General features: G+C 47.8%; 1 protein-coding gene across 1 annotated transcript in view; it reads right to left on the reverse strand.

Moving 5' to 3' along the window:
- The window catches only part of FER1L5 (fer-1 like family member 5), a 52427-nt gene that overhangs the window by 24128 nt on the left and 9242 nt on the right, over nucleotides 1-19057 (reverse strand). The window contains 12 exon segments of the mRNA XM_089922732.1: nucleotides 3304-3481; nucleotides 5185-5313; nucleotides 6292-6398; nucleotides 6401-6450; nucleotides 6452-6547; nucleotides 6641-6684; nucleotides 10474-10542; nucleotides 11752-11804; nucleotides 12226-12349; nucleotides 12581-12696; nucleotides 13375-13405; nucleotides 18276-18326. Coding sequence (XP_089778858.1) covers nucleotides 3304-3481; nucleotides 5185-5313; nucleotides 6292-6398; nucleotides 6401-6450; nucleotides 6452-6547; nucleotides 6641-6684; nucleotides 10474-10542; nucleotides 11752-11804; nucleotides 12226-12349; nucleotides 12581-12696; nucleotides 13375-13405; nucleotides 18276-18326 — 1048 coding nt within the window.

Here is a 19057-nt window from a genome sequence, read left to right on the forward strand (position 1 = left end):
AAAGCTATTCCACTTCTAACTATATGTCCACACAGAGGCTTGTACATAAACATTCATAGCAGCTTCCTTCATAATAGACAAGAAGTAGAGGTAACACAGTGACCATGAACTAATGAGTGGATTAACAAATGATGAATGATACGTGTGTATGATGGAATACTATTAGGCAATAAAAACGAATGAAGGGGCTTCCCTGGTGGCGCAGTGGTTGAGAATCTGCCTGCCAATGCAGGGGACACGGGTTCGAGCCCTGGTCTGGGAGGATCCCACGTGCCGCGGAGCAACTAGGCCCATGAGCCACAACTACTGAGCCTGCGTGTCCGGAACCTGTGCTCCGCAACAAGAGAGGCCGCAATAGTGAGAGGCCCGCGCACCGCGATGAAGAGTGGCCCCCACTTGCCGCAACTAGAGAAAGCCCTCGCACAGAAACGAAGACCCAACACAGCCAAAAATAAATAAATTAAAAAAAAAAAAAAAAAAAAGCAAAACAGCGAGAGGGAGAGAGAGAGAGGGAAGAGATTTTGGAAAAAAAAACAAAAACGAACGAAGGACTGATGTATGCTACGCCATGGATAAGCCTCTACAACATTATGCCAAGTGAAGGCCAGATGCAAAAGGCCACATATTGTGCGATGCGTTTAATATGAAAAGTCCAGAAAAAGTAAATACACAGAGACAGAAGGAGATTGGTAGTTGCGTGGGCCCTGGGATGGGAATGCGAGAATGACTCCAAACAAACATGAGGGCTTTCTTGGGGAGATAGGGTGTAAGGTGGGGCACAGTGATGGCTGTCCAACTCTGTGAATTTACGAACATTTATTGAATGGTACAAAACAAGTGGATTTTATGGTATGTAAATTACACCACTAAATAAATTACTAACAAAAGAAAAGAAGACTTGAATCTACATATTGAAAGATCCACCATATGCCAGGGAAAACCAACCGCAGAGGATGAACATGCGGCCACAACCTACTGAAGTTATTGGACTTTCAAGATAAAGAAAGAGCCTTTGGGCAGCTGGACAAAGAAATGAAGAAATCTATAGGGAAAAAAAAAATCAGAAAGAGAAAATGTATTAGTTATGAAACTTTAAGAAACCACAAACTTCTAGAAAGAAACATTGGAGAATTCCTTAATAAATTTGGAGTGGAAAAGATCTAATTATGACTCAGAAGCCAGAAGCCATAAAACAAATAGTTTGCATACGTTAAAAAAAAAAGTTTTCATGGGGGAAAAAAAAACCCAGAACACCATAAGCAAAGCTGTGAGACAAATAGAAGATATATATTTAGAGCTCATATCGCAAAGGCCTAATTTCCCTAATATTTGAAGGGATCCTAGAAATCAATAAGAAAATGGCTAACATCCCAATAGAATAAAAGAGAAAATTATATAAACAGTCAACTAACACCAAGGGAAATACAAATGACTTTTAAACATATGAAAATATGTCTAACCTCATTTATAATGCGAGAAATACAAATGACAACTACACCAAAATACCGTTTTTCACTTATCGGACTGATAAAAATCCAAAAGTTTATGCCAGATTTTTTTTTTTTTTTTTTTTTGCTGTACGCGGGCCTCTCACTGTCGTGGCCTCTCCCGTTGCGGAGCACAGGCTCCGGATGCGCAGGCTCAGCGGCCATGTCTCACGGGCCCAGCCGCTCTGCGGCCTGTGGGATCTTCCCGGACCAGGGCACGAACCCGCGTCCCCTGCATCGGCAGGCGGACTCCAAACCACTGCGCCACCAGGGAAGCTCCTATGCCAGATTTTGATAAGGCTCTCACATTGCAGGAGTGTACAATGGTACAACATTTATGGAGGATAATCAGTCAGGGTGCAGCCAGGAAAAGAAAACATCATACCAGATATTTGAAACAGAGGGGATTTGATAGAGAAAACATGTTTATGAAAGGGCCAAGAGATCAAAAAGGGGAAACTGAAGTTACTGAGACATTAGTAACTAGAGGAAGAAGCTACTACTTCCAGGGCTGGAGGGAAGGGACACACTGGTATGACCAGAGACAAAAGCAGAGTCATGGCTGCATCACTGAGTTTGCTGCACGGGGTACTGGAAGCAATCAGAAAATGATGCCCAACCAGTAGTGAAACTGCAGAGGAGCGGCTGCCTGGCCAAGTCTGGAACCATGGAGAGATGGGAGTTAAGCTGGGATCTCTGAAGGGATGTAGCTACTTCCAGAGACGTCTCCTGAATCAGAGAGAGAGAGGAAGAGGAAGGGGAAGAAGGAGGAGGAGGGGAAAAGAGGTGAGAGGAGGGGAGGAGAGGAGAAGAGAAGGGAAGGGAACAAGAATATCTCCCCTTGGGCTTCCCTGGTGGCGCAGTGGTTGAGAGTCCGCCTGCCGATGCAGGGGACACGGGTTTGTGCCCCGGTCCGGGAGGATCCCACATGCCGCGGAGCGGCTGGGCCCGTGAGCCATGGCCGCTGGGCCTGCGCGTCCGGAGCCTGTGCTCCGCAACGGGAGAGGCCACAACAGTGAGAGGCCCGCGTACCACAAAAAAAAAAACAAACAAAAAAACCCAGGCAGACAAGGGGGATGCATGGAAAGCCCTCCATGGGTGATGAGAGGGTGAAGCTGACAAAGATGAAAGTGAGATAGTGTTCCTCTAGAGCAGTGATTCTCAAACTTTAGCACGCATCCCAGTCACCTGGAGGGCTTGTTGAAACGCAGATTGCTGTTCTGTTTTCTGCTTCTGTAGGTGTGGGGTGAAGCCAAGAATATGCATTTCTATCAGTTCCCAGGTGACGTTGATGGGGCTGGCCTAGGGACTGCACTTCGAGAAACTTATAGTGCCCCATAGAAGTGTCCAATGAGTATACATTGGATGAAAGGATGGATGGGTGGATGGGTGGTTGGTTGCATGATTGGGTTAGTGGATGGGTGGTAGTTGAATGGATGAATGTGTGGATAAGTGGATTCAAGGACGGATGGAAGGTGGGCAGGTGAGTAGTGGATGGTAGCCACATGGCTGGATGGGGGTGGTTCAGAGTAGCAGGAAAGAAGATGAGGTTGGGAAGCTGTGGTGTGGAATGTAGTGTAGAGAAGGACTTGAAGTCAAAACCTAGTTTCAGTTCTTGTCATGGGTTCACCACCTACTAGCTAGCTGTGCAATGTTTGGCAGGTAACTTCACCTCCCTGAAGCTCACTTTCCTCACGTCTAAATGTGGGTTAACAATGCCTGTGAATGTACCGTGAGCTAATACCATTAAAAGGGCCAACACAGAGCCCGGCATGCACTGGCTGCTCTCTACTCTTTTGTTGGATCTGACTCTTACCATCATATATCACTTGGCTGTACTGTGTGGTGGAGACGAGAGGCTTGTAACTCAGGTCCGTCTTGTTTCCATAGTGACCAATGCTGACCTCGAATTGTATCAGGTCCTTAAAGTTGGGCATCATGGTACAGGAAAGGAAGATGACGCACAGTCCATACTTTTGGCGGTTCTGGTGCTTCTAAAACAATAACCCACCACATGCCCAGTGCGTAAGCCAAGGGATGAACAAGGCTATAGAGACAGGCAGGGAGGCAAGCATGAGGTGCCCAGTTTCTTTCAAAAGCTACCTTTGCTTCTATTCAGGGTGACCTAGACCATCACTGAACCCCTGCCCCCTCTCAAAATCCTGCCTTGACTCCCACTCACCTGGCTGATCAAGGGAAGTTCCTCCCAGGACTTCCGTCACCTGGCCCCCTCCACCCAGCCGGCCCTGGTTTCTCCTCTTCCTGAAATCAGGCAGGAGGGTCTTCTCCCTGGTCAGGCTAGACTCTGAGTTGGGCCACCCCCACCCCTCTCCATTTTGCCTAAATGCCCCCCCATCGGATGAGACCGAGTGTGGGCAGGGGTGCGTGGTGGAGGATGCATACACACACACATCTGCTCTTGGCTTTTGTCAAACCCCGTCCTCCCACTGCGAGTCCGTCTGCTCAGGTCCTCTATCCATCATGTGAGCCCCTCTCTCATTTCCACTGTCTACCTCTGCCCTACTTATGCATTCTCCCAGTCTGCTCACTAGCTCAAGTCTCCCCCTCTTAAAAAATAACCCTCTTTCTCCCGTCTGAGCCACTATCTAGCTGTAACCTGATCTCATCTCCTTCAACTTTGCAGCCAAGTTTCTATGCACTTGCCTCTATGCACGTCTGTAACTTCTCCCTCCCGCCCACGGCAGCCTGGCTTCTCTCCTGACCCAAGGCTACTGGTGTCTTCCTAATAACCAGCACACGCTTTTGGGTCCTCAGCCCTTCTCTCCTCCACATTCAGATCGCTGCTCGCTCCTTTCTGCAACTCTCCCCTCCGGAGGCTGCCTCAGTTCTCCACTTTGCAGACTCCCCCTCCATCTCTCTGCAGAGTCACCCCCCTCCTCCTCCAGTCTCATAGGCTGTGCTTCCTGATGGGCTCCAGCCTCAGCTCCCTTCTCCTTTCACTCCACCTACTCCCCAGGGCAATTCCTCCAGAAACTTGGATAGATCCTTGGATGTATGTTGATGACACATCTGGCTGTCTAGCAGCCTTGAGGACTGGTCTTCGTGGGTGTCTCACAAGCACACGTCAAAGGTGGGACTCATCGTCTCCCCCAGACCTGTTCCTCCTTTGGGGAGCCCATGTTGATGTACGCCCCCCACCTTCCCACCTCGTCACCTCAGGCAGAAAATGGGAGTCAGCCTCACTTCTTAGTGTCCTGTCGGTCAGTGGCTCTGATCGTTGTTTCCAGAGGGTCTCTGGCACCTGCTCCCTCCTCTCCAGTTCTCCTCCCCTGTAACTGTGTCCCCATTCCTCCTAAGTGGGTGGCCCAATTTACTCCCTTCCAGTCTATTCCTGACTCTGTTCCTCCTGCCCCTTCCTGCCTCAGTGACCGTCCTTGGCCTTCAGGAAGAAATCCAGGCTCCTTAGAACATCATTTCTCCTTAACTGGATTACACATTTCTTAAACTGAAGCCTTGTCTTTACTGGGTCCCCTAACCTCCTGGGATTGGCACGGCAGGAAGCCCCCATAGGGGCTTAGCAAAGACTCAGGTGGATCGACCAAACATCCTCATACATCCAAAAAGCTCATTCCACTGATGGCCAGGGCCTCTTGCAATGTCAGAAACGGGACCCACAGCAGCCCAGGGGCAGGCAGAGGAGCTCCTTCTTCCTGGGTTACCTGGTTCCTGTGGTTACCTCTACGCTGATGACATCTCGGGAGAGATCCTTCATCATAGCATCTTGACGGGACTTGACGTGGGTGATTAACTCCAGGAAGACTCGGCCTCGATAAGCTAAACCATCCTTAACAATGTTGGGAATAGTCTAGTGTGACAGGAAGGAAAACGGCGAGAAAAGGGATGAGAGAAAAAAAACAACAACAACCAGGAAAGTCTCCCTTGAAACCTCTGTAGGAAGGACAGGGTTGTCCTGTAACTTCCTACCTAGGGCTGACCACAGTCCCAGGGAGGAATTCCAGAAACTCCAGTCACGGCCATGCCTGGAAACCTCTGGGCCCTGAGCCATCTTCTATACCCTTAGGTCCACTCTTCCCCTTCATGCAGTTCTACCTGCTGGCCCACCTGAAGGGCCCCGTTCCTGGTAAACCCTTCATGCTTGGAGGGGACCGTGGTACCTATTGAATTATCCCAGCCTGGCCAATCAGGACAGGCCCCGCCTCCTCAGCAACAGTGATTGGTCAAAGGGGAGCACACATGACCTAGGAAGGCCAATTAGAATGCTTCCCTGGCCTTCCCTAGTAGAGGCTTCTATGGTCCTCTTCCCAGCAGGGAGGCAAGACTGCAGTAGGAATGAATGAGGCCCAGGAAAAAGCAGGAGAGATGAGAGATGGAGTGAGCGTGGGAGAGTCTCCTAATGGCATTGAGGTCCTGGTTTCTGCAGCTCTTCCTCACTCAGATTCCTTCCCACCCCCATTCCCTTCTTTTGCCAATTGGCTTTCTGGCATTTACCACCAGTCTTGAATAACCCAGGGCTTTTCCACGTTTACCTGTGCTGTTTCTTTTGTTGCCTATGACGTTCCACCTGCCGAAACTCTTACCTGAGGTCTCATCTCAACGTCCCTTCCTCAGTGACTGCCCAGAGCACTCCATCTGTTCCTTTCTTGTGCCACAGCACATGCCCCGTATTTATATGGCCATTTATGTACAGACTTCAAGTCCTCTACTGGAGTGTGGCGGACAGAAACCAGGGCCTGGCCCTCCCCAGGCAGTTCCCAGGCCCCGGTGCCTTACACATGGTTGGTTTTACCTCCTCTGTTCCCTAGAGCTGACATGAGAAGCTTACAGCGTCTTCCTCCTTGATCCTGAAAGGGGCCTTTTTACCCCCACGGAGAGTCAGGAAGCTGGGGCCAAAGCAGGGGAGGAAGCCAGAGTACATGCCTGCAAGGGGAGAGGGTGAGAAGGGTCCCCAGGTCCGGGTGGGAGGGGTGCAGGAGGCGGGGCCGGGGGCTTGCTTGCCTTCTATTTCTGCTCCAGTGGAAGAGATCTGGTTGAGGGACAGGCTGACCGTCCCGATCTCATCATGGCACTTGTTCCCGGGGCTGGAGAGAAACACACCCTGCAGGCTGAGCCCCTGGCCCAGCTCTGATTTCTTCCTCCCTGGCGTGTTTTCCAGTCTCCACCCAGTTGCTCACCAGTCCAAGACTCTGAACTTGATGTAGCTGGAGAGGCAGGGCAGCTGCAAGGGGCAAGCGAGGGGGGCAGTGGGTGCCTGCTCGGATGGCCTGGGCCTTGCTGAAACTGGGAGCAGGTGGAAAGTCCTGAGTCTGGGTCAAGGCCTGGCTCGGTTACCAGTGAGCCCAGTGGGACTGACCATGGGAGCTTATGGACCTTTGGCTGTGGGCCCCCCACTGCATCGGCCCTTTGCAAGGGCCTGGGAAAGGCCTTGGACTGTGTCCCATGACCATTTTGTATTCTTATTCTTAAAATGGTCCCTCATTACATAAGTTCCCTAGTGGACCTGGCTTCCCTGGTGGTGCAGTGGTTAAGAATCCACCTGCCAATGCAGGGGACATGGGTTCGAGCCCTGGTCTGGGAAGATCCCATATGCCGCAGAGCAACTAAGCCCGCGAGCCACAACTACTGAGCCTGCGTGCCACAACTACTGAAGCCTGTGTGCCTACAGCCGGTGCTCTGCAACAAGGGAAGCCATGAAAATGAGAAGTCCACGCACCTCAACGAAGACCCAACACAGTCAAAAATAAAAACAAATAAATAAATAAATGTATAAAATTTATTTTATAAATTTTATAAAATAAATCGGGTCCTAGTGGACCAGAGTCCACCCTACTTTGGGCTGCATGATTGCAGTCCTCACACGGCCCTTCAGTCTGGAGGCATGTTTACCAAGCCTCATGGGGAGGTTGTAGGCCTCGAATGTCTTCCTCACATTTAGCAGTTAACCTTTATTTATTTATTTTAATTTAATTTAATTTAATTTTTTTTTGGCCATGCCCCGCAGCTTGTGGGATCTTAGTTCCCCGACCAGGGATTGAACCTGGGCCCTCAGCACTGAGAGCACGGAGTCCTAACCACTGGACCGCCAGGGAATTCCCTAGCACCTAACCTTTAAACAGCAGGACATCTATCTCCTCAAAGAGTAAATCATAACAGCTGCCACTCTGGGGAGGCCTCTGTTGTCCTCAGCGTGTCCTGAATGGTCTACGTGGATCACCTGAGAGACCCACCCCGCCTACAGCCCCAGAAGCCAGGAGCTATGATTATTCCTATTTTCAGACAGGAACACTGTGGCACGGAGAGGCTGAGTTCCTGAAGTTCTCATGTAACATGCAGAGCCCCTACCCACTCTGGCAAGGCCTGACTGTCCCTATTTACCGAGCGGGACTGAGGCCCAGAGAGGGACTTGCTTGAGATCGCACGGTAAGGGGTAGAATCAGGATTGGAACCCAAGCTTCTGAGTCTTACCTCTGCTCTGCCCTCAGTTATAAAAACAAAAAATCCACGTATAAAACAGAGCTGTTAGGGGTGAGGCCTGAGTGAGCCCCAAATCCTCTCAGCTGGAGCCTCTTCTCTGCTCACAGCAGCTCCTGGGGTGTGGCCTGGGGTCCTCAGTTCTCCACTCCCCTCTCCTTTTCCCCTTGCCATGGAAGCCGAGGGTCGGGGGAGCGGGGAAAGAAAGCTTTCCAGCTGAGTGTCTGATTAGTAAGCTACGAGGAGGTCACCCAGGTTAAGGAAGGACACGGGAAGTGGAGAGATGGGAGTCGTTGGGCATCCGGGTCTTCCAAAGTACCAAACCCTCCATATTTGAATTTATGGTGGAACCATCTGTTCATCCATCCTTGGGAAGTCTCCTCCCCTTTCCCAGTTCCTTGTCTTGATTCCCCTCCTGTCCGGGAGCCCTTGAACTGCTAACTGGCACAGACCATTTTCAGCAGTGCGCCCCCTGCAGTCTGCCTTGCTGGGGCCCTGACCAGCTGTTCTCAGATGCCACTGGCTGTGCAGTCATCCCGCCACTTCCGAGTGAGTTCACATCTGCCTGCTGCACTTCCAGAGGGCTAGTGACAATGAGGCCTGCACCCAAATCGCCCCAGCGCCGGAGACTGTGTCTTCAGGGAATGGGTGAGGGTCCAGAGTGTGTTTGGACATCTTCAGACATTGGAAGCCCTCTTTCAAGGATGAAGGGGGGCCTGGCCCCCCTGACTGCACCTCCCCGCTGTCTTCTGAGCCTGAAGGAAGCTGAACGTGAGCGAGGACATCCAAGGCCCTGAGCATCCACAGAGAAACTAAGGATTCCAGCCATGAGCTTCATCACAGCTAGAAAAGGTGGGAGGGAGCAAGGGTGGGGGATGGACTGGGCCCCTTCTAAAATCTCTCCCTACTTTAAGAATCTATAAAGTCACCCAAGAAGGTGGGGATTATGAGGAATGGTTAAAAATGATGACTCATGGGGACTTCCCTGGTGCGGCAGTGGGTCAGAATCCGCCTGCCAATGCAGGGGACGTGGGTTTGATCCCTGGTCCGGGAAGATCCCACATGCCACGGAGCAGCTAAGCCTGTGAGCCATAACTACTGAGCCTGCGCTCTAGAGCCCATGTGCCACAACCACTGAGCCCATGTGCCACAACTACTGAAGCCCGCGTGCCTAGAGCCAGTGCTCCACAACAAGAGAAGCCACCACAATGAGAAGCCCGCGCACCACAACAAAGAGTAGCCTCTGCTCGCTGCAACTAGAGAAAACCCGTGCGCAGCGACGAAGACCCAACGCAGCCAAAAGTAAATTAAAAAAAAAAAAAAAAAAAAAGATGACTCACGAGGAGGCAGAAGATTCTACGAGAAGCAGGGAGGAGGGTCCACAGAAGGGTAGCTAATTTCACGTCACACAAATGTAAGGTAGGTATAAGGAAAGCAAAACACTCCCTGGGTAGCCAGACAGATGCCACACAAAGTTCTGTACACTCTCACTTATGGGAGTGCCCAAGTTCTCTCTCACACTGCATACCCTTATTTTACACACAGCTCTTAGAAGCCTGGCGTGGAGTCAAAAAGCAATCAAGGCTCTCCCAGGGCTTGGAGAAAACTGACATCCACACCGCTGATAGGTGACTGAGAAGGACTGAAAGGCTTTAGAAATCAGACTACAGAACCCCACAGAGAAGAGCATGTTGGGGTCATTTAATGTGGGAACAAACAGCCCCACACTACATGTAGCCAGCATGTAACTGTGTTCCTGTAGTGCCTCTAAGCCATCAACAAAGAGCTATAATTATATTCAGGGCGCATTGCCTAGAAGATAAGAAAATGCATAATACAATTTAGAATGAGTCTTGAAAGTGATTGCTTTTTTTTTTTTTATGTAGGTGAAAGGGCACGTTTAAGTTCTCTGGAAAGTTCAGTTGTAGGGTCCATTCTTTTTTTTTTTGGCGGTACGCGGGCCTCTCACTGTTGTGGCCTCTTCCGCTGTGGAGCACAGGCTCCGGACGCACAGGCTCAGTGGCCATGGCTCACGGGCCCAGCCGCTCCGCGGCACGTAGGATCTTCTCGGACCGGGGCACGAACCCGTGTCCCCTGCATCGGCAGGTGGACTCTCAACCACTGCGCCACCAGGGAAGCCGCGTTTCTTTTTTTTTTTTTAACCTAGCCTCCTTGATCATTAGCTGAAATCATCTGGGTCATTTATTGGTTTCCCTTTTTTTTTTTTTTTTTTTGGCCTCACAGCACTTGGTTGTGGGATCTTAGTTCCCCGACCAGGGATCGAATCCAGGCCCTCAGCAGTGGGAGCGTAGAGTCCTAACCACTGGACTGCCAGGAAATTCCCCCCATTCATTTCAAGTAAGGTTCTCTGTAATATGTCTTGGGCTTCCTCATGCTCCCTATCAGGCAGAGTCCCCGCCCCCTCCCGCCGTGCTTTGTGGCCCCTACCTTCCATCCACACACCCCCACAAACACCCAAACCCCCTTCTGTTTGTGGTGCAGGAGGAAGAGGGCGGGCGTGATGGCACAGCAATACCTGAATCTGGAAGGTCAGGATCTGGTTCCATATCGGGCTCTCGGTTTGCATCCGCACGTGTGTCTTGAGCTGGGAACATCCCAAAGCAGTGTCAGTGCCAGCCTGTCCCCTCCTCCCTCCACTGGCCTCACCTCCCAGCCCTTCCGGTCCAGCCCACAGGTGAACCTGTCTGCAGCACAGGGCTGGTCATGGGAATCCCTGGTCCAAAGACACTTTGACAGCTTCTCATCCGCTACAACTCTGGTCCTTTGAGTAGCTACCTAGATCCAGACTCCTTCATATTTTCCCTTAAATCAGCTTTCAATTAACTTTTAAATAGATACAGGGTTACTAACTTTATTATATCAGTGCAAACACATAGATTTTGTTAGATAAACTCTAAGATCCCAATAAAAAGTCAGCAATAACAATGCTGATGGTATCCCCCTTTCTAAAACATCACTTGACTTCATTTTTAAACCTAGCCTTATTCTAAGCAATCATGTCAGTGAAACCAAGGGTTAGTTGAACTGCTTAAACTTTTTCATACACTCTAAGAAAAACACAGAAATACTAAAATTTTTGAAAACATGTGTGCCTCTACCACCCAACAGTATCTCACCTACTTCCAGGGTTCCTAAACCACTCATTGGGAAATAAATACTCAGTGTGGTGGCTTCAAAATATGCCCACACCTCCCTTTGGTACTCTCCCCTTCAAAAGACGGACACTAACCTCCCTCCCCTCACGTATGGGCTGGATTTAATGACTTCTTCTAATAGGTAGAATATGGTGGAAATGATGGTTGATGAATTCTGAAACATATCTAACCCAGCATTCCCCAGATTTGAACATGCGATCTTTTTTTTGCACATAACATCCATCAACACCCTTTGGAAAATGCTACCATATGTTCATAGAGGTTCATGGAATGTCAGCAACTCTCTTGCCCAGAACCTTCAACTTCTAGATGAAGAAACTGAGGTCCAAAGCGGACGGTGACAGTTTCAGTTGTGCATTTGCGGGCATGTTGTTTCATCCACTTGTCCACTCATCCGTGCATTTGGATGTTTGGTTTTCGGTGGGCATCTTCTCTATGCAGGGCACTGGGCACAGCTCTGGGATACAGGCTGACTAAGCCATGGCCTCCACCTTCACAGAGGCCCGGGTCCAGTGGGATCATATCACCCATAAATGGAAGAACTGGGATACAACACCTGGGGTCCTGGCCACTTTTCCTCCACACCATTTTTTTTTAGGTGCCAATTTCTCTAAGTCTCAGACCATTTTTACGCTTACCTTTTCCCCAATTAGTTCCACCTCCAACATAGGACTCACTAAGTGGTGTTTCTCTAAGAGCAAAGAAGTTAAAAGATTTCTGAGATAGCAGCATTTTTTTTTTTCAGAAGGAAATGGAGAAGTGACAGAACAACTTAAAACCCTCCCCCGTAATTTGGTTTGGTGCCCCCTGGGCAGACACCTCCCATTTCCACTCTGTCTCCATGTGCTGTTGTGTGTCCTGGCACACAACAGCAGCGGGGGTGGGGCCTGGCATAGGGAACCTTGAGTCTGCATCTGGGCATCAAAGACAGGGCAGGGGCACATGGCCCATTTTAAAGGGACCTTCATAAAACCATTCTTGGCAGATTTCAGTCTCCCTCTCTCCCCCACCCCAAATCGTAGTGTCAAGACGGAACTGGGGAGCCCCAGGAGAAACCAGAGTGCCACCAGGTAGGGAACCTCAGGGTCAGCCCCTCCCCCGCCCTGACTGACTGAGGTGGAGATCCTCGGCGCAGTAGATGAAGAATTGTAAGTAGGCCATATTGATGGGCACCACCGATGACTTGAAGATCTGAATGTCAGTGTCATCAGCCCTATAGGTCAGCTTTTGATCTACCTGGAGAGACCAGAGAGCTAATAGGGTCAGAGTCTTAGGGAGGTCACGGCCACCAGACTTGGCTTCCCCAACCTTCCGCTTGGTTGAGGTGGGGATGGACAACCCTGAAGGGACACAGTGGACAAATGAAAGCATGTGAAGAACGATGGCCTCTTGGGGGGCCCACGGGGGGGCCCCACGGAAGCAGCCAGGGTAGGAAATGTTCCTGGGGTGTTGGAGGGACAGCCTCACCGGTGCCTGGTCTCCCACACCGAGGGCAGAGATGGTGACTTTCAGGTAGCCTCTCACACCACTGCTGGGTTCATTTGGCTGGCAGAGGCCAAGCCATTTCCTCAGGAGTGTGTGACCTGGAGAGGCAGAGGGCCCATGGGAGACCAGCCTCCAGCCTCTATTCTTCTTCCCTGAAACCAGCCTTTGCTTCTGTAGGAGACGGGTGTGGAAACGTGTCTCATATATTTTGGTTCCCAGCCAGGGGCAGGGGGAAACGGGAGTCACTCCTACCTTTAAGCCAAAGCTGCCCGCTATTGCCTTTAGGAAATAGGGACCCTCCTTTCCCATCCAGGGAACTTATAGTTGTTACTGTCCTGGTCTGAGAGAGGCAAATATTTTCCCCAACCCTAAGTCCCAACCTCAACCCGGTATGTATGTTATGGTCAGGTCTACTCAAAATTCAAACACTGGCCACACATTGTAAATCAACCATGCTTCAATTAAAAGAAATTAAATAAACAACAACAGCAACAAAATTCAAACACTGGCATAGAAAGATAGAAATTCAACCCAAGGCTGCAATAAAAAATTAGCATTTGACCCAAAGAGATGCTTTGATTTTTGTAGAGAAAGATGTTATTATAAAGCAAGATAAGATACCATGAAGTACAGTAAAATGTTAAGTACAGAAAATAATTCACACCTTCTAATACTCTCCCCCCATGTGTTGGACATACAGGGATTTTGAGATGGTTTCAACACCCGACCTGGCTTTTTCTCAGAAGACACACATATTTCCAAGAACTGCTACCTACCTGGAGAGTTGTAGATGAACCCAATATCTGTCTGAAAAGATAAGAATAGAGTAAGGATTAGTTAGGGCCTCCAGCCAACCAACTTGATGACAGTATGAGTACTCGTTCCACCCTAATTCCTTTAATCTTTACAACGACCTGGAAGTTGGGCCATTATCATAGTGGAGGCCATTATCACCTCCACTCTACAGGGGAGGATACTGAGTTTGAGAGAAGAGCCCAGCGTTTTACAACTAGTAAGTGAGGTGGCCTGGATTGAAAGGATTCTTGACCACCACCAGCACTGCTGGCCAACACAGCGTTATTCTTCCCTACCCCTGGGGGTTGGGGAAAGGTGTCTCCCGTCCTGGGGAAGAGGATGGTCAAGGGAGGATTTGGTAAAGAGACTATGGGTTTTCCCTTTCCCCTGGGAGACAGTTTTTGACTCCCTGAGGCCTGAGGGATGCAGTACAGGATTGAAGGTGGTGTGGGGCAAGGTACCGCAGAACATTCAGGCCACCCTTGGAAGGGTCCATAGAGCAAGCCCCAAGTTTTGCATGTAGGCCTGCTTTAAAGCTCAGTCAGCCCCTTGGGTTAGGTAGGCAAAGATTTCTTAGATCCAACAACAAAAACACAATCCATAAAAGAAATTTTTGATAAATTGGACTTCATCGAAATGTAAAACTTCTGCTCTTTGAAAGACACTGTTAAGAAAATGGAAAGAGGGCTTCCCCGGTGGCGCAGTGGTTAAGAATCCTCCTGCCAATGCAGGGGACATGGGTTCGAGCCCTGGTCCGGGAAGATCCCACATGCCGCGGAGCAACTAAACCTGTGCACCACAACTACTGAGCCTGCGCTCTAGAGCCCATGTGCCGCAACTACTAAGTCTACGTGCCACAACTACTGAAACCTGTGTGCCTAGAGCCCGTGCTCTGCAACAAGAGAAGCCACCACAATGAGAAGCCCGCACACCACAACGAAAAGTAACCCCTGCTCGCCGCAAAGCCCACGTGCAGCAACAAAGACCCAACACAGCCAAAAATAAATAAATAAATAAACTTATTATTTTTTTAAAAAAAAGAACCCTTAAGAAAGAAAAGAAAATGAAAGGAGACGTGATATACTGGGAGAACATATTTCCAAATCATTTATCTGATAAAGGACTTGTATCCAGAATATGTAAGAAAATCTCAAAACTCCATAGTAAGAAAACAAACAACCCAATGAAAACAAGCAAAAGATTTGAACAGACACTTCATCAAAGAAGTTAGATAGCAAATACTTGAAAAGATGCTCAACATCGTCAGGGAAGTGTAAATTATAATCGCAACAAGATACCACCACACATACTTAGAAGAGCCAAAATTTAAAAGATGGACAGTATCAAGTTTGCATAAGAATGTGGAGCAACTGGAACTCTAATATATACTGCTGGTGGGAATATAAAATGGTAGAACCTATCTGGAATTTTTGGGAAAAAACTGCTAGGAATTTTCTTTAAAAGTTAAACACACACCTACCATATGAGGTAGTCATTTCACTTCTACATATTTAGTCAAGAGACATCAGAGCATAGGTCCATACTAAGACTTACACATCAGTGTTACAGCAGCTTTGTTTTAATAGCGCCAAGCTGGAAACAATCTAAACGTCCATCAGCAGATGAATGGATCAACAACCTGTGGTATATCCCTAAATGGAATACTATTCAGCAATAAGAAGGAATGAACTATTGATCCATGCAACAACATGGATGAATCTCAAAATAATTATGCTGATTGAAAGAAGCCAAACAACAATAAAGTACATGCTGTATGATTCCATTTATATACAATTCTAGAAAATGCAAAGCAATGTGTAGTTACAGAAAGCAGACCAGTGATTGTCTGGGGATGGGAGCAGGAAGGATTGGGGGAAGAGGGAAGAATTACAAAGAGGCACAAGGAAACTTTGGAGGGTGATAGGTATGATAGATATGTTCATTACCTTGATTGTGATCATGGTTTCATGGTTGTATACATATTTTAAAACATGAAATTATACATTTAAAATATGTATAGGGAATTCCCGGGCAGTCCAGTGGTTAGAACTGAGCATTTTCACTGCCTTGGCCCGGGTTCAATCCCTGGTCGGGGGACTAAGATCCTGATAAAATAAAATAGTATAATTCATTGTATGTCAATTGTACCTCAATAAAGCTAGAAGAAAACAAACCCAAATGAAACTCAGTCACCTCTAACGAAGCCATAGATCTAGGCAGTGATCAATAGCTGTTAACAACATAAAAAGAGACCAACAGTCATTCTGTGTCTCCTGATGACATCATCTTGCCAAATAATTGACCCAAGTCTGATCTAGCCTCCAGATAGGAACTACCTGGGCAGACAGACGTGAGAAGTGATCCCCTGGAGGTACAACCAGCAAAATCCAGACTGAGGGAAAACTGCAGGAGAAGCTATCCAGTTGCTTCAACAAATAAATGGCAAGGTAAACTAGGGGGCAGGACCAACTGAATGAAATACACCTAAAAATAACATTTTAACCAACTGCAATATGTGCACCTGGTTTGGATCCTGATTTGAACAAACTGTAAATGGAATTCACAAGACAATTAGGGAAATGTGAGCACTGACTAGATATTAGTGCTCTCCAGGAATTATAAAAAGGTGTTTAGATGTAGTCATTTTCTTTGGTTATGCTTAATAAAATCTGTATGTTTTAGAAATAGGTAATGAAATATTTAAAAATAAAGTGATGTCTGAGATTTGATTCAAAATCTGTAGGGGGAAAAAAAGAAAAAAAATCTGTAGGGGAGAGGGAGGGGGCCAGGTGTAGATAAAACATGATGACATGATTGACAACGAATTGGGGAAGGTGAGTGATGGGGATGGGGGAATTCATGATACCATTCTCTCTACTTTTGTGTATGTTTGAAATTTTCCAAAAAAGGAATATATATATTTTTAAAAGCTCAGGTTTTTCCCTGACCTCTAAAACGTATTCAACAGTCGGTCATCGTCTGGAAGTCGCACAGTGGCCTTTGTCAAAATGAATGGATAAAGAAGATGTGGCACGTATATACAATGGAATATTACTCAGCCATAAAAAGAAACGAAATTGAGTTATTTGTAGTGAGGTGGATGGACCTAGAGTCTGTCATACAGAGTGAAGTAAGTCAGAAAGAGAAAGACAAATACCGTATGCTAACACATATATATGGAATATAAGAAAAAGAAATGTCATGAAGAACCTAGGGGTAAGATGGGAATAAAGACACAGACCTACTAGAGAACGGACTTGAGGATATGGGGAGGGGGAAGGGTAAGCCGTGACAAAGTGAGAGAGTGGCGTGGACATATATACACTACCAAACGTAAGGTAGATAGCTAGTGGGAAGCAGCCGCATAGCACAGGGAGATCAGCTCGGTGCTTTGTGACCACCTAGAGAGGTGGGATAGGGAGGGTGGGAGGGAGGGAGACGCAAGAGGGAAGAGATATGGGAACATATGTGTATGTATAACTGATTCGCTTTGTTATAAAGCACAAACTAACACACCATTGTAAAGCAATTATACTCCAATAAAGATGTTAAAAAAGAAAAAAAGCACATTTTGACTTCCTGCTACCTAGCCTCTCTAGAATCTCTTAATTTCTAAACCTGTGCTGCTTCCTTGAGGGTTAGGTGGGGGAGGGGCAGGTCATGACCCTTCTTGTGCTTATTACAAGTACTGTAGTGAGAAAGAAACCTTACTTTGATTTGCCCTAAATTTGCATTTCCCAAGGGCTGGGCCCTTTTCCATGAGTTGCCAGATTTAGCAAATGAAAATACAGATGGCAGCTTAAATTAGAGTTACAGATAAACAATGTGGTGCTCCAAGGACAATGGTGCTTCAAGGACAAAGGATGACCCTGCCTGAAAAAGTTTCAGCGGTACGCCCCCCTACCAGACTCTTAATCACCCTCCCTACCATGTTACGATGGTTACGAAATTTCTGAGCCCACCTGGGCGACGCCTGCCTGGGCGATGGGACCTGTCCCATATAAGGAAAGGCATCTGCCCTGTCCCACTCCCATCCTATAGAAGGAAGGTATATGTGCCGCGACCAATCGGTAAAGGAAAATTTCACCTCGGACCATTCCTTTGTTTTCTGGCTATAGAAAGTGATCAATAGCACATGTTCGGGCTCGACTCTCCCAGACTACTAGGAAGTTGGCCCTCTGTTCTGGCAGCGACCCTTCCCTCTAATAAATTCTATCTTCTTTACATTCTGCCTTATGTCTGGAAATTCTTTTCCAACCCGCGTTCGGACAACGCCAACTTTTTTAGTATACGTAGGTCCCAAGCAATATTTCATGAGGAGCCATGAAATACTGGAGATATACTTATATTTAAAAGTACCTGTTGTTTAAGATTCAAAATTTCCGGAGCATCCTGTATTTAATCTGGCAACCCTAACTTTTCCTGATCTTCCTGGATTTGGAGAATCTTAGTTTAGCCCTTCATGACCGTGTGAACTTTCCTCACTTCTCAACCTGGGTCTTTCCCAAAGCAAATCTTTTTACTCTTGTCTTCATAGGCAGCAATCTTTCTCTAGGTTTCTCCAGCAATTTGATTGACCTTTTGGGTCCTCTGCCTCCACAGTGTTATAAGTGTGGGGGGATTCAACGTGGAACCCAGCGCTTTCATAAATGTTACATACTTTAATCCTCACAATGACCCTGTGGGTTGAGTATTATTATCCCCATTTTACAGATGAGGAAGTAGAGGCTCCGAATAACTTGTCTAAATCACCCAGTTGGTAGGTGGATCCAAATCTGGATCTTGTAGCATCAAAATCCTTTCCCCTAGACTTAGACATAGAGCCCAGGGTGGGTCACTGTAACTGTTTCACCAAACCGCGCCTCCTCCATCCAGTGCTCACTTGGAATCTCCCGATCTCTGCATTGAATCTCATCACTGAGGAATTCATCACCTGCAGGGGAGTTTCCAGAAAGATCTCAGTTATTCAGAAGCCCAATTTCCCCCAGCCCCATGGGAGGAATCATAAGGGTACATCTGGATTCTCCAGGATTTACTCAATGCTTCCTAATGGCTGACACTTCCATGTAGTTTTTCTCATTTAATTCTCAGAGGAGCCCTGTGAAGTTCATATATTGCAGCTCCATTTTACAGATGAGGAAATCGATCAGAGAGGACAATTCACTTGATCTCCACAAAGCAAACTGTTGCACTCAACTTTCTCCCCTGCATGCTGTCCTGGCTATTTCTCAAGAACATGTAAACTCTTCAAGGGAGAAGCCTTGCTCTCCTTAGCCCTGTGCTGGGCACATAGGAAGCACTTGATAAATACATGCTCACCATTGTTACCGAGCTCCCTCTGATTGGAGAAAGGGATGTCCCATGTTGAGGGGACATTTGAGGGGTGGCATGAGAATCCTGGCACATGGGAAAGGCTGCTTTGTTCACCTGGGAGCTGAGCTCAGGGCCTATCAGTTGGCCTTCCATAACATTTGTTGAATGAATGAATGGATGGATGAATGAATGAATGAATGGGGTGTCTGGTTACCGGGATAAACAAGGTGGCAGAGGTGCTGCCTTGGGGTCAGAAAGACCATCTGATGTGACTAGCTCTACAGGTAAGGATGCGGGGCTGACGCACTTTCCAGAATTGAGGTGGGACAAGAAAGTGGACCCACCCTGTCC

The sequence above is a fragment of the Delphinapterus leucas genome, chromosome 13 (assembly GCF_059928025.1).
Source record: "Delphinapterus leucas isolate spDelLeu-1000000601 "Yukka" chromosome 13, BTC_Dleu_Yukka2, whole genome shotgun sequence".
NCBI classification, from domain to species: domain Eukaryota; kingdom Metazoa; phylum Chordata; class Mammalia; order Artiodactyla; family Monodontidae; genus Delphinapterus; species Delphinapterus leucas.